Raw genomic sequence first — 16,177 nt, forward strand, 5'->3', positions numbered from 1 at the left:
TTTTAAATTATCCTAGACCTATGAAGGTGAGTCCCTTATTCTTTTATCATCAAACCATGTCTAGAAGCACTGTGCTCTAAAGTAAAACTGTTTACAACCCCTCATCTCCAACTCTGAGCTGCAGATTTTTGTGAAAATCAGGTTCTGGGCCAGTAAGTCTTGATAAAGTTGTAGGTGGTCTCTTTATAATTTATCCCCTATTCCCCACCTGGCCAGTCACAGTGGAACCAGGAACCAATGGGCAGGTTTCTTTCCTTACATTCAGTCACTCCAGGAAGAAGGGGAATTTCTGGGCACCTGCCTGTTAAGCTCTGTTCCACTTGCTGAACTTTGACCACCAAGAACAGGTCATTCTGGCTACAAGTTCCTCCCAATTATTCCTCCTTGTGTTTTTAAGGCACACCAACTCCTCTGTGGAAGGCTCTCTGTTGATAATTATTTTAATTGCTCTTTCTACTCAAAAGAAACTTCTGTGTCAAAATCCACCACTGCTCAGCCAACCATTCAGCCCCAAGATGCTGAAAGTGGGGACAAGGACAGAACACAATTCACATTATGGATTCTGGTCATTGGGATCACACTTGATCATGACTTTCAACCCCAATCCCTTTTTGGATGTTTCAAAGGCCTCCAGAGCTTTCTCCAGGGGAAACCGATGGGTGACCAAGGGCTTAACGTTCACGGACTTGGATGCAAGCATTGAAATTGCCATCGGCCACCTGAAAAAAAAAAAAAAAATCACAAATATTATATTCAACCTTCAGGAGGAAAGAGCCAGAGCCGCCAAACTACCCAACACAAGATTACTGGCCACATTTATTTGTAGTTCTGAGGCTCTGCAGGTCAAATCTACAGGCCAACAGCAGTGGAAATGATCTTATGATTTGTAATTCAGGAGTTTAGAGTCCATTGCCAAATGCCTCTCACCCCTCTGCTGTCTGCCATGAAGCCTATAATTCCTTTGGCTTGAAGGCCTAAGGCATAAGGAGGCCACTGTGAAAAGGCAGAAAAGCCTAAGGGAGGCAACCCAGGATGATCCAATCACACCTTTTAGCAGCTGGCCTTGGCAGAAACCAATACTCTGCTGAGGGAATGCTTACAGAGCCCAAAGGAGGGAGAAAGGGCCACTGGTGGGAAAGGTGGTCCTGGACAGAGTTCTGTAGCAGGGGAGAGGATGGAGGCACAGATCACAGGGTGGATTTATTAAGACCTTTCACTTGCCAGGGTGGGCCCTGAGAATCTAAAGTGGGAAACAAGAGGCTTGAGTTCTGGTTGTCTTCATTTCTCTCCTTCCTTTTAAAGGGGAAAATGGAGGTCTGGCCACTTAAAGAAATGGAAAAGAAAAGGCCTGGGTGATGAGTGGCAGACATTCAAGAAGAGCATGCTTCAAAACCCTACTTCCTCCCTCTTTCCCTACATCCCTCCCTATTAACTGCAAGTGAATGTTCCTTCTTTGGATCCTTATCATATCACATGGCTGTCAGTGTTGCCAGGGAGTGTCCCTCATGAATAAACGAGTGGAGACTTTTGGTCTTAGAGGCCATTCAGTGCCTGCCCTGGACTTGCTGGCTGCTTGCCACCCTGTCTCACCCACAACATACTTACGTATTGCAGTATCGAAACACGCCCTTGATATCCACTTCCCTGGTGGCTGCGTGCACTAGGGGCACACTGGTCATCTCAGAGCCCAGCCCCACAAGTACCAGGGTCCCACCAGAATGAGTGGCCTGAGGAGAAGGTAAGAATAAGAAAACCCAGAAGATGAGAAAATGCAGACCCCACTCACAGTAACACTGCTGCCATATAAATAGGTAAGCATCCAAAAATTCTTTCTGTGTTGCTGAACTCTTTAACGTGTTGACCGAACTCAACAGAGCAGCAGAGTTAACATTATCTTCTTTGATGGGAACATTTATCTGCTGTCCACAACATCCCAGGAAACAGCCAAGGTTTTCCAGAGAGCAATGAGAATCTCCCCTACAACCAAGGCTGACCCTTCAGCAGCCTCTGACCATCTTCCAAAGTTTTACTAATCCAGTAAGGATATTAGTACCAGCCACTTCCTTCTCCAGAGTGCTTACCACCCAAGACCAGGTGTTAAACCTCTAAGGAACCACACTTTCTGGTGAGAAAATTACTAAGTACTATACCAATGGGGAGGGCTATTGGAATTCTATGGTTAAAAAACTGTCTTATATGTATAGGCAGGCATTTAGAAATATTTTTGTTCCAGAAACATTCACCCCAGTTGTATCATTAATAATGGGATTCATCAATTTTCTCTTTGGAGTGGGCCAGAGAGCAACATTTCTCCTGGCAATCTCTATAAGTGCCCTGCCTGCTCCAGAAATTTTGGGGAATCACTGTGCTTGATGTTGTGAGAAAAAGAAAAGCAGACAATTCATTAGTGCTACATTTTCATTATAGTTAATCACAGCAGCAAGCACTTATTGGGACCATTGATAAGTGCTAAACCATGGAGCTGTAAAACAGCTCACATCACAGCCTCTATCTCCAAGGGGAAGGATGCACTCTGGAGAGAGGCCTGTAGTGTGGAGGTGACTCCCAGCATTTGTACTTTTGAGCTGGGGCACCCTAGAGCATGCTGTCTCAGCCATGGGTTCCTCATGTGTGAGAATAGGATGATGCTCCCCCAGCAGGGATGTTAAGGCTGAGTCATGGTGGTTGGTATTAGGCTGGGCTCAACGTTTGGCATGTTTTCTCTTTATATTGAAGCACACTTACAAACCACCTGTGACACATAAACATTGTCAGTAAAGGGATGGGTATCTCAGAACTGAAAAATGTTGCTGTCCTCATTGGCATAGCAGGGGAGCAGGTTGGTCAGAATTGTGATTAAGTCACAGAATACACTGAGAAATTTTCCAGGAATACTGTTGTCCATTCAGCATTTCCTCTCCACTTGGTATGGAAGAAGAGGAACACCACCAACTTGGTCATCCCAAGCTGCCAGGAGACCAGTGGCTTACTGATCACAGGTAAAAGACTGCTTGGACCACTGTTTGTAGGTGTGACTTCTACACCAAGGAGATGACATCAATTCTATCTTAAGCATTTGCTGTGTCTCCTCATGAACATTATCTAGATACAGCATGGCAGAAAAGTGACTCTCAGGTATGTCCATAAGGTGCCTCCACCTAACCTACCCGTTGGCAGAGTGACCTGCAGCATTCTACAGCACCTGTCATGCATGATGGCTCCACTCCCCACTCAGGATAGGTACCAGCTTCAGGCTTCACAAGGCCTTTGTGTCCCATTTGCTTCTACAGCCACCGCAAGTAGCCTGGCAATGGGGCCCCCACCATCAACAGTTGCCCTCTAGTCAGGGTATAAGAGGGAAGAAGGCCTTGTGTTGTGAAGCCACATCTTTTACTGTCTCTCTATTGAGTGGGGGCGGGGGAGGTGTCAGTGACCTGCCAATAACTTGAAGACAGTAGACACATCTTACTGGTCAAGTCCTCAAGGTGTCTGGACAAAGCCAGGCACATGGCAGAAACCCAAGACCTGACAGAAGTTGACATAGCTCCACCAACCACACATAGACCCACTGCCCTCTGAGTTTTAGTTTCTCTTTTCCCCTTTTCACATGGTAACCACTGACTGTCTCTGACAGTAGAGCAGAGAACTGGCTGATTCTAGCTGGAATCATGTCAGAACAAAAGTGGCACCTGCTCCTCCCTTCTCTCACTGCTTCCTCAGCTCCCTGGTGCCATAGGCATCTTGGTAGGAGGAGGACATAATAGATCTGCTTGGGTGCCAAGTGTGAGTGTTGGCTACGCCACACAGCTCACAGGAGCAGTTTTGCCCAGAATGTCTTGCATGGTGGAAAGTGCCCATGTTTGTGACTCAGTGTGACTCATCAGGAAGGAAAGCTGCTGTGGGAAAGCAGTCTGGGTGACAGGGCAGAGGTGCCCAGTGGTGCCAGCTGCTGCTGCTCTCCCCAACCAAGCCCCTCCCACCCTAGCACCGGCTCCTTGTTCCCTCTATCCCTTCCTCTCCAGATCAGCCGGATGGGATAGAGTAGGGAAAGCCCAGGCATTGGTGCAGTACACTCAGACAAATCACTGGACCTCTCTCATCGTAAAACATGGAAAATGAGAACTTTTTCAGGGCTATTATGCAGACTAGGCATCAGGTCTATAAAGCACCCAGCAGAGTACCTGGCCCACAGTAGAGCATGGAACCTAGAAGTTATTCTTCTTCCTTCTTTTCCTCAAATTTTGATCTGTCAATGCTACTCCTCCTTGCCCTTCCCCCATCCTCTGACATCTCATAAATTTCTGGTGGGTTACTGATGGGTAGATCAGGTATTGGCAGCATATCTGGTCCTTGTTCTGGGAAAGGACAGTAGTAGACAACTGTGACCCTGAAAAATGACCTCACCTTTGTGACTAACTGCATTAATGGCTGTCACTTTGTATCAATGACTCAAAGACTGCAGTTTTCCTCAATAAAACAAGATAGGGATTTCCCACACTCAACTAAGACATAGTTCCCTGTTCCTCCTGTTGATTTTTTTTTTTTTTTAAACAAGGAGCACTACTTTCATGATCACAGGTATGATCATGATAGCAATCCCATCCTAGGTGTGGATCACTTAACATCTCTCAAGGCCCATGTATACATGTTACCTAGTTTGAACCTCACAATGATCCAATGAGGATGTTAGGGAAGTGTCACTATCTCCATGAGAGAGATAAGAAGACAGAGATATCAGGGGATTACCTAATTATGTGTTGGGTAGATGGGATCACATAGCAAATAAGTGGAGAAGCTTGATCCTAGGGCTCCTTACTTGTACTTGGTTCACTATGCATTGCTGATTCCACAAAGCTGCCCAACAGCTTCAGCTACCCTCATCCCACTCACATAGATGCCAGCCTGGATGGAGGCCTCCACCCCTGTGCACTCGATGGTGACTTCTGGCTTGCACCCCAGCAGGCCTTCCACTTGATTGGCGATTTCCTGAGGGCTCTCGTTGGAGATCTGGAGGATGAAATCTGCCCCAACTTCCTTGGCTTTAGACAACCGAGCCGCAGACAGATCTAAAGTTGAACAAAAGTTTTTTTCAAACCAAGAAATAAGATGGTGGATTAGGGAGAAAAAACTGGAGGTACAGGTTCTGATGGCAAGGAAGCTCTGGTGTAGTGGTGGTATTGCTGAGCCCAACATACATACTGTCTACAACCTAACACACTCCAACATATACCACACAGTTTTACATACACACACACACACACCCCTTACACAATCTCTCAGATAACTTATCAAACATCCATATCCTTCTACATCCCCATACCCCCCCCATACACACCACACAGCTCTACAGAGCTACACATACACTCTCTCACCACAAACAAAACACACAATGACACCCTTCTGCATCCCCACTCCCCTCAAACATCCAAAACACCTCATAAGCACACAACTCTACACTCACCCACACTCTCAGATAATCCTCCTCACATACACACACTCTCTCAGATACGTTACACACACACACACACACAGATGCCTTCTCCACACACATACACACACCCTCCCACACCCCATGTTTCCATACATACCATTCTGCTCCACATATACCCACGTGTTGTCAGATAACCTCTCCTCACACATACATACTCATATCTCTCACTCATACCACATACCTCATACACAAACATCCTTTTATAAACACATCACACATCCTAATAACTACACACACACACACATACACACACACACACACAAACAATACACAACATTCCCTCTGAGCTTTGTCAAACAAACCAAGGGCTGAGCTTCTTCCTAGGACTAAGTGGGCAATATGGGCATCTGAGGTCCACACATAAAAAGCCAGGTCTGGGAGTTCCTGTTGTGGCTCAGCAGTAACAACCCTGACCAGTATACATGAGGACATGGGTTTGATCCCTGGCCTTGCTCCATGGGTTAAGGATCCAGTGTTGCCATGGCTATGGTGTAGGTTGCAATCACGCCTCGAATCCTATGTTGCTGTGGCTGTGGCATAGGCCTAGAGCTGCAGCTCCAATTCGACCCTGGTCTGGGAACTTCTGTATGCTGCACATGTGCCCCTAAAATGCAAAAAAAAAAAAAAAAAAAAAAAGCCAGCTCCTCTTCTCTGCAGCAGCCACTCTCTCCAAGCAGGAACAAAAAGTAGTCTCCCCCTGATTCCTGACTTGGACATCCCAAGGGTAGGCTTTTCAATCCTGGAAGCCAGAAGAAAAGAGCAGGAGCCTCTTTACAAACCCATTCCCCAGGAAGGGAACAGGTCTCATGCCTTTACCACAAACTGTAGGCCCAGCTGCTTTCACCTCAAAGAGATTTAAAAGGAAGAAAACCTTACCAGACACCACAACTTGAGCTGCTCCCATTGCCTTGGCCACAAGCAAACTGACCAATCCAATTGGCCCTAAATAAGGAAATAGAAGACATTTGTGAAATATCAAACACCAGCTCTCCCCCCCTTGTCAGGCCATGGACAGGAATTGCATCTTTTGTGTACCTCTAGCATCTATCCCAGTGCCTGATGTATAGTGAGATCTTAGCAACTGTTTGTTGAATGCATGTGGGATTGTTCTCTACATGAAGCTGCTTCTAGGGCTGGGCTCCTGTTCTCTCTGACCCCTACCTCCTTAGAATTCATCAAGCCTCCCCAGTGTGAAATACACCCTTTTAGGTACCCTCTGAGGATCACCCTAGAGGGTGTCTTAAGTTGACCCAGCTGCTCAGGCAGCTCTAGGATGTTCAGGTACATAAGAATCAGCCTGAAGACCAACTGCTTCCCCACACTATCAGTATACTAGATGGTTTTAACACAAAAATTAGACCACAAATAAGGCTCTACAGAATATCTTTGAGGACTTACTTTTTGGGCACTCCCCTTGGGAATAATTTAGTGAGTTTGCCCAGAAAGCAAAAGACTGGGAAACACCTGAAATGACCAACTAAGGGGTGGTTAGTTAAATAAACTACAAGTGGGATACTACATAGTAGTTAAAAACTATGTCATCTGGAGTTCCCATCGTGGCTCAGCCGAAATGAATCTGACTAGCATCCATGAGGATGCAGGTTCGATCCCTGGCCTCACTCAGCAGGGTAAACATCCAGTGTTGCGAGATCTGTGGTGTAGGTTGAAGATGTGGCTCAGATCTGGTGTTGCTGTGGTTCTGGTATAGGCCAGTGACTATAGCTCCAATTCCCTAGCCTGGGAACCTACATAATGATGCGGGTGCAGCCCTAAGAAGACAAAAATAACTCCTAGAAGAAAGCACAGGCAATAAGCTCCTTGACACCAGTCTTGATGAAGTTTTGGATTTGACACCAAAAGCAAAGACAATAAAAGCAAAAACAGGGAGTTCCCCTTGTGGCACAGTGGAAACGAATCTGACTACTATCCATGAGGATGTGGATTCAATCCCTGGCCTTGCCAGTGGTTTGAGATCTGGCGTTGCCATGAGCTGTGATATAGGTCGAAGATGCAGTTTGGATCCCATGTTGCTATGGCTGTGGTGTAGGCTGGCAGCTATAGCTCTGATTTGATCCCTAGCCTGGGAACTTCCATATGCTGTGGGTACAGCCCTAAAAAGCAGAAAAAAAAAAAAGGAAAAAGAATCAAGTGGTGGCTTTATCAAACTAAAAAGCTTCTGTATAGCAAAGGAAACCAAAAAAATGAAAAAGGCAGTGTTGAGTAGGGGGAAAATATTTGCAAATCATCAATTCAATATGGGGTTAATATCTAAAATGTATTAAATATAAAGAATGTGCACAACTCAATAGCCAAAAAAAAAAAAAACACCCCAATCTGGTTGAAAATGAGCAGAGGCTATGACTAGACATTTTCCCAAAGAATACATACAGATGGCCAACTGAAGCATGAAAAGATGCTTGACATCACTAATCAGAGAAATGCAAATCAATACCAGTGAGATATCACTGCAGGCCTGTTTGAATGGCTGTTATCTAAAAGATAACAAATAACAAGCATTGGTGAGGATGTGGAGAAAAAAAAATCCTATACACACACACACACAGACATGTATATCCACAATGGAATATTATTCAGCCACAAAACCACTGAGCTCAAAGATATGAAGAAAAAAACGGACTCCCAGATGTGGTGGGGAGAGGGTGAAATGGCTGAAGGGGGTCAAAAGGTACAAACTTCCAGTTAGAAAGGAAATAAGTTCTGGTTATCTAATGTATAGCACAGTGAATACAGTTAGTAATACTGTATTGCAAATATGAAAGTTGCTCAGAGAATAGACCTTAAAAGTTCTCATCACATAGCTTCCATGCCTGCCTGCTTTCACCTCTCACAAGTGCCCTAGCCTAATAAATCTATTTCTTGCCTATCACTTTGTCTCTCATTGAATTCCTTCTGCATGGAGGCATGAAGAACCTAAACCTCAGAGAGTCCTGATGCTGGGGGAAGTCTTTATTTTTTTCTTCACTTTTGAAGGAAAATGTCACAGGGTACAGAATTCTAGGTTGTGGAAGAAGCTATTAGAATGATTGGAGGGGCACAGCCCGCCAAGCTGAGGTGTTGGTGCAGCGCTTTCCTACGGGGATGCTGGTCTGAAGGGTCGGGTTTAAGGTCTCTGCCTGCGGTCCCCTGTGAGCCAGTGACAGCAGACTAAGCAAAAGGGAAAAAAAAGAGACTGGATTAAGATGGCGGAATAGAAGGACTGGAGCTCAACTTCTCTCCTAAAAACAACAAAATTCACAACTAAAGACTGAGCACTCTTCACCCAAAAGGACCAGAAACCTTAAAAAAAAATTCCCTACTCCAGAAGAAAAAGAGGAGGACACATCAAGAGGTAGGAGGGGCGATTTCGTGATATAAACAACCCCATACCTCCTGGGTGGGAAGCTCCACAGACTGGAAACTAACTGGTTCACAGAGACTCACCTACAGGAGTGAGAGTTCTGAGCCACACATCAAACTCTCACGTGTGGGGATCTGGCACTGGGAGAAAGAGCCCCTGGAGCACCTGGCATTGAAGGCCAGTGGGGCTTGTGCACAAGAGCTCCACAGGACTGGGGGAAACAGAGACCCCATTCTTAAAAGGCGCACACAGACTTTCACGTGCACTGGGTCCCAGGGCAAAGCAAAGTCTCCAAGGGAATCTGGGTCAAACCTGACTGCAGTTCTTGGAGGACATCCTGGGAAAACAGGAGTGAATGTGGCTTGTTGTGAGGGAAGGACATTGAAAGCAAAGCTCTCCAGAATATTCAGCAACAGTGCCTGTCTCTGGAGGTGGCCATTTTGGGAAAATCTGGTCCCACCCATCAGTCAGCTGCTGAGAAGCCCCAGGGCAAACAACAACCCAGGTGGGATCACAGCCCCACCCCTCAATAAACAGGCTACCTAAAGACCCCTCAGGCACAGAACTGCCTCTAATCCCATCCAGAGACTAAGCCCCACCCACCAGAGGGATTAGAATCCGCTCCACCTACCAGTGGGCAGGCATCAGCCCCTCCCATCAGGAAGCCTACAGCAAGCCCCCATACTGACATCAGCCATAAGGGGGACAGACATCAGGAGTAAGAGAGGCTACAACTCCATTATCTATAAAAAGGTCACCACACCAAAAACCTACAAAAATGAAAAGACAGAGAACAATAATAACTCAGATGAGGGAGGAAGGAAAAACCCCAGAAAATCAGCTAAGTGATTACTGTTGAAAAACTCAGACTCAATTCCTAACCATGTGGGGCTTGCCAAGTAGTGAAAGTGCACTTGGGGAGATGGGAAAGTAGGTGATGCACCATTAAAGGGAGGGAAGAGGGAGTGATAGGAGGGGCAGACACTAAGTGGAACAAACCCCAACTCAAGAACATCCATGATGAGAGATAGGACTAAGATGGTGGAATAGAAGGACTGGAGCTCAACTTCTCTCCTAAAAACAACAAAATTCACAACTAAAGACTGACTATTCTTCACCCAAATGGACAAGAAACCTTAAAAAAGATATCCTGCTCCAGAAGAAAAAGAGAAAGACACATCAAGAGCCTCCAGGAAAAAGACTTTAGATTGTTGATGCTGAAGATGATGCAAGACATTGGAAATAAACTGGAGGCAAAGATGGATAACTTATAGGAAACACTGACCAAAGAGATACAAGATATAAAACTTCAACAAGAAGAGATGCAAAATACAGTAACTGAAATAAAAAATTCACGAGAAGCAGCTAACAGCAGAATACAGGAGGCAGAACAAATAAGCGAGGTGGAGGACAGATTAGTGGAAATTACGGATGCAGAACAGAGAAGAGAAAAAAGATTGAAAAGAAATGAAGAGAGTCTCAGAGAACTCTGGGACAACGTGAAATGCACCAACATCCATATTATAGGGGTGCCAGAAGGAGAAGAGAGAGAGAAGGAGACAGAAAAAAATATTTCAAGAGATAATAGCCGAAAACTTCCCTAACATGGGGAAAGAATCACTCACTCAAATCCAGGAAGCACAACGAGTACCATATAAAATAAACCCAAGGAGTAACACCCCAAGACACATACTAATCAAACTAACCAAAATTAAAGACAAAGAGAAAATCTTGAAAGCAGCTAGGGAAAAGAAACAAGCAACATACAAGGGAACCCTGATAAGGTTTTCAGCAGAAACTCTGCAGGCCAGAAGGGAGTGGCATGATATACTTAACGTGATGAAAGGAAAAAACCTCCAACCAAGATTACTCTACCCAGCAAGGCTCTCATTCAGATTTGAAGGAGAAATCAAAACCTTCACAGATAAGCAAAAACTGAGAGAATTCAGCAACACTAAACCAGACTTACAACAAATACTAAAGGATCTTCTATAGGCAGAAAAGAACAAAAGAAGAAGGAAAGAAAAAAGAGCAGCAAAAACAAATCCAAAGTAATTAATAAAATGGCAAGAAGAACATACATATCAATAATTACCTTAAATGTTAATGGACTAACTGCCCCAACCAAACGACATAGACTTGCCAAATGGATACAAAAACAATACCCATATATATGCTGTCTTCAAGAGACCCACTTCACTTCTAGGGACACATACAAATTGAAAGTGAGAGGATGGAAGAAAATATTTCATGCAAATGGGGATCAAAAGAAAGCTGGAGTAGCAATACTCATATCAGACAAAATAACTTTGAAATGAAGAATATTTTAAGGGACAAAGAAGGACATTACATAATGATCAAAGGATCAATCCACGAAGATGATATAACAATTTTAAATATCTATGCACCCAACACAGGTTCACCGCAATATATAAGGCAACTGCTAACAACCTTAAAAGGAGAAATCGACAATAACACAATCATAGTGGGGGACTTTAACACCCCACTTACAGCAATGGACAGATCAAACAGACAGAAAATCAATAAGGAAACACAGGCCCTGAATGAAGCATTAAACCAGATGGACTTAGTAGATATTTATAGGACATTTCATCCAAAAGCAACAGAATACACATTCTTCTCAAGTGCACATGGAACATTCTCTAAGACTGATCACATCCTGGGCTACAAATCCAACCTCAGTAACTTTAAGAAAATTGAAATCATATCAAGCATCTTTTCCAACCACAACGCTATATGACTGGAAGTCAACAAGAAAAAAACTGCAAAAAACACAAACACATGGAGACTAAACAACATGCTACTAAACAACCAATGGATCACTGAAGAAATCAAAGAGGAAATTAAAAAATACCTGGCAGCAAATGACAACGAAGATATGACACTCCAAAACCTATGGGATGCAGCAAAAGCTGTTCTAAGAGGAAAGTTTAGAGCAATACAAGGCCACCTCAGGAAACAAGAAAAAGCTCAAATAAACAAGCTAACTTTACATCTAAAGCAGCTCGAGAGAGAAGAACAGACAAGACCTAAAGTTAGCAGAAGGAAAGAAATCATAAGATCAGAGCAGAAATCAATGAAATAGAAACAAAGAAAACCATAGAAAAGATCAAGGAAACAAAAAGCTGGTTCTTTGGAAAGATCAACAAAATTGATAAACCCCTACCCAGACTTATCAAGAAAAAAGGAGAGAGGACTCAAATCAATAAAATTAGAAATTAAAAAGGAGAAGTTACAATGGACATCACAGAAACACAAAGAATCATAAGAGACTACTACATGCAACTATATGCCAATAAAATGGAAAACCTAGAAGAAATGGACAAATTCTTAGAAAAGTACAATCTTCCTAGACTAAACCAAGATGAAATAGAAAAGATGAATGGACCAATCACAAGAACTGAAATTGAAATTGTGATTAAAAAACTTCCAACAAACAAAAGTCCAGGACCAGACAGCTTCACAAGCGAAATTCTATCAAACATTTAGAGAAGAGCTAGCACCTCTCCTTCTGAAACTATTTCAAAAAATTGCAGAAGGGATACTCCCAAACTCATTCTATGAGGCTACCATCACCCTGGTACCAAAACCAGACAAAGATTCCACAAAAAAAGAAAACTACAGGCCAATTTCACTGATGAACATCGATGCAAAAATCCTCAACAAAATACTAGCAAACCACATCCAACAATACATTACAAGGGTTGTACCTCATGATCAAGTGGGATTTATCCCAGGGATGCAAATCCATCAGTGTGATACACCACATTAACAAACTGAAGAATAAAAACCAATATGATCCTCTCAATAGACGCAGAAAAAGCCTCTGAAAATATCCAACACCCATTTCTGTTAAAAAAAAAAAAAAAAAAAACCTTCAGAACGTGGGCATAAAAGGAACCTACCTCAATACAACAAAGGCCATATATGACAAACCCACAGTGAACATCATTCTCAATGGTGAAAAGCTGAAAGAATTCCCACTGAGATCAGGAACAAGACAAGGATGTCCGCTCTCGCCACTACTCTTCAACATAGTTATGGAAGTCCTAGCCACAGCAATCAGGGAAGTAAAAGAAATAAAAGGAATCCAAATTGGAAAGGAAGAAGTAAAACTATCCCTATTTGCAGATGACATGATACTATACCTAGAGAATCCTAAACACTCTACCAGAAAACTGTTAGAGCTCATCCACGAATTTGGCAAAGTCGCAGGATACAAAATCAATACACAGAAATCGAAGGCATTTCTATATACTAACAATGAAAGAGCAGAAAAGGAAATTAGGGAAGCAATCCCGTTTACCATCGCATCCAAAAGAATAAAATACCTAGGAGTAAACCTACCTAAAGAAACAAAAGACCTGTACTCTGAAAACTATAAGATGCTGACAAAAGAAATCAAAGACGACACAAATAGATGGAAAGATATACCATACTTGTGGATTGGAAGAGTTAATATTATCAAAATGACTATACTACCCAAGGCAATCTACAGATTCAATGCAATCCCTATCAAATTACCAAGGACATTTTCCACAGAACTCGAACAAAATATTTTAAATTTTTATTGGAAGCGCAAAAGACCCAGAATAGCCAAAGACATCCTGAAAAAGAAAAATGGAGCTGGTGGAATCAGGCTCCCGGACTTCAGACTATACTACAGAGCAACAGTCGTCAAAACTGCATGGTACTGGCACAAAGACAGACATATAGATCAGAGGAACAGGATAGGAAGCCCAGAATTAAACCCACACACCTACAGCCAACTACTCTATGACAAAGGAAGCAAGACTATACAATGGAGAAAGGATAGCTTGTTCAGTAAGTGGTGCTGGGAAAACTGGACAGCCACATGGAAAAGAATGAAATGAGAACACTCCCTAACACCATACACAAAAATAAACTTCAAATGGATTAAAGACCTAGATATAAGACCAGACACTATCAAACTCCTAGAGGAAAACATAGGCCAAACACTCTCTGACATAAACGACAGCAACATCTTCTCAGATCCACCTATCAGAGTATTGACAACAAAAACAAAAATAAACAAATGGGACCTACTCAAACTTCAAAGTTTCTGCACAGCAAAGGAAACCCTAAACAGCACAAAAAGACAACCCACAGAATGGGAGAAAATATTTGCAAATGAATCAACTGACAAGGGATTAATCTCCAAAATTTATAAACACCTTCTGAAGCTCCATACCAAAAAAACAAGCCTATCAAAAAATGGGCAGAAGATCTAAACAGACAGTTCTCCAAAGAAGACATACAGATGACCAAGAAATACATGAAAAGATGTTCAGCATCACTCATTATTAGAGAAATGCAAATCAAAACCACTAGGAGGTACCACCTTACACCAGCCAGAATGGCCATCATCAAAAAGTCTACAAACAATAAGTGCTGGAGAGGGTGTGGAGAAAAAGGAACCTTAGTACACTGTTGGTGGGATTGTAAATTGGTGCAACCACTGTGGAAAGCAGTATGGAGATGCCTCAGAAAACTAAACATAGAACTACCATTTGATCCAGAAATCCCACTCCTGGGCATCTACCCAGAGAAAACCATGACTCTCAAAGACACATGTACTCCAATGTTCATTGCAGCACTATTTACAATAGCCAAGACATGGAAACAACCTAAATGTCCACTGACAGAGGAGTGGATCAAGAAGAGGTGGTCCATATACACAATGGAATATTACTCAGCCATTAAAAAGAACGAAATACCAGCATTTTTGGCAACATGGATGGACATAGAAACTATCATGCTAAGTGAAGTCAGCCATACAATGAGACACCAACATCCAATACTGTCACTGACATGTAGAATCTGAAAAAAGGACAGACTGAACTTCTTTGCAGAACAGATGCTGACTCACAGACATTGAAAAACTTGTGGTCTCCGGAGGAGACAGTTTGGGGAGTGGAGGGACGGGCCTGGGCTGTGGGATGGAAATCCTGTGAAATCAGATTGTTATGATCATTACACAACTACAGATGTGATAAATTCATTGGAGTAATAAAAAATTTAAAAAAAAGTTCTCATCACAAGAAAAAAAAATTTAGGGAGTTCTCTCATGGCACAGTGGGTTAAGGATCTGGTGCTGTCACTGCAGCAGCTCTAGTCACTTCTGTGGCATACGTTTGATCCCTGGCTTGGGAACTTCCACATGCTGAAAGTGTGGCCAAAAAAATAATTATAACTATGTGTGGTTAATTAGATTTGTTGTGGTGATCATTTCATAATATATACAAATATCAAATCATTATGCTGTATTATCTGAAACTAATATAATGTTATACATTATTATTAATGTGTAATAATATAATGTTATTGTTTTACTCAATAAAAAAGTATATAGGTATGCTGGATTGCACCCACAAGGAGTGGAGCATGCTGTCAGAGTTACCAGAAGCAATTAGAAGCCTAGAATGTTTCAATGAGCTGCTAATTTGTTCAGGTGGCTGGAAGCTAGCTGCAAGCCAATGTGGGCAGAGTGCTGCCTCATGGTGGCCTGGATCCCACTCCTTCTGCTGGCCATGAGCAGGGGCCACTTCATTCTAGAAGGATCAGGAGACCAGTTCTCTAGGATAATCTGAAAGTTTCAAAAGTTGACCTTCCCTTTACTACCAAAAACATTTCCCTAGTTTCTTGTCAAGGGCTGAAAAACAATCCTAAATTGCATTAAGTGAATAAAAGTGTTACATTGCTTAGGAAATAATATTACCAATCACAGCCCTTGGAGGGGGAATGAGACAGGCAGAGGGATCCTCACATTCCCCTTTAATGAACTCATAATATGGTGTCATCTGTTTCTTACCAGCTCCACACACAAAGACCTTGTTTCCCAAAGTGACTCCAGCTCGCCGGCAGGCATGGATTCCCACAGACAGTGGCTCAATCAGGGCCCCTTCCTCAAAGGTGACATTGTCAGGAAGCCTGAGGAGTCATTCAACACACTCAGTTAGTCCCTCTGGGTTAAGAATAATAATAATAGCTAATAGTTACTGAGCTTTTATTTATGTGCTGAGTAATGTGCTAAGCAATTTACATATATTCACTCATATAAATCTTCAGAATAGTTCTGTGGTAGACACTATTACTCTCATTTTACAGATGAGAAAACTAAGCCTTGGAGGATTTTTTTTTTTTTTTTGGTCTTTTTGCCATTTCTTGGGCCACTCCCGTAGCATATGGAGGTTACCAGGCCAGGGGTGGAATCAGAGCTGTAGCCACCGGCCTATGCCACAGCCACAGCAACTCGGGATCTGAGCCGCATCTGCAACCTACACCAC

General features: G+C 43.0%; 1 protein-coding gene across 2 annotated transcripts in view; it reads right to left on the reverse strand.

Moving 5' to 3' along the window:
- Window positions 1–414: 414 nt before the first annotated feature.
- SORD (sorbitol dehydrogenase) overlaps window positions 415–16,177 on the reverse strand; it is a 41,974-nt gene continuing 26,211 nt past the window's right edge. For both annotated transcript variants that reach the window (XM_047766472.1, XM_047766471.1), the window contains 5 exons: window positions 15,703–15,821; window positions 6,368–6,433; window positions 4,891–5,066; window positions 1,606–1,727; window positions 415–719 (listed from right to left, as the gene is read on the reverse strand). In XM_047766472.1, coding sequence (XP_047622428.1) covers window positions 554–719; window positions 1,606–1,727; window positions 4,891–5,066; window positions 6,368–6,433; window positions 15,703–15,821 — 649 coding nt within the window. In that variant the 3' untranslated portion in view covers window positions 415–553. The remainder of the gene's footprint in view (window positions 720–1,605; window positions 1,728–4,890; window positions 5,067–6,367; window positions 6,434–15,702; window positions 15,822–16,177) is intronic.

Source organism: Phacochoerus africanus, chromosome 2 (genome assembly GCF_016906955.1).
Source record: "Phacochoerus africanus isolate WHEZ1 chromosome 2, ROS_Pafr_v1, whole genome shotgun sequence".
NCBI lineage: Eukaryota > Metazoa > Chordata > Mammalia > Artiodactyla > Suidae > Phacochoerus > Phacochoerus africanus.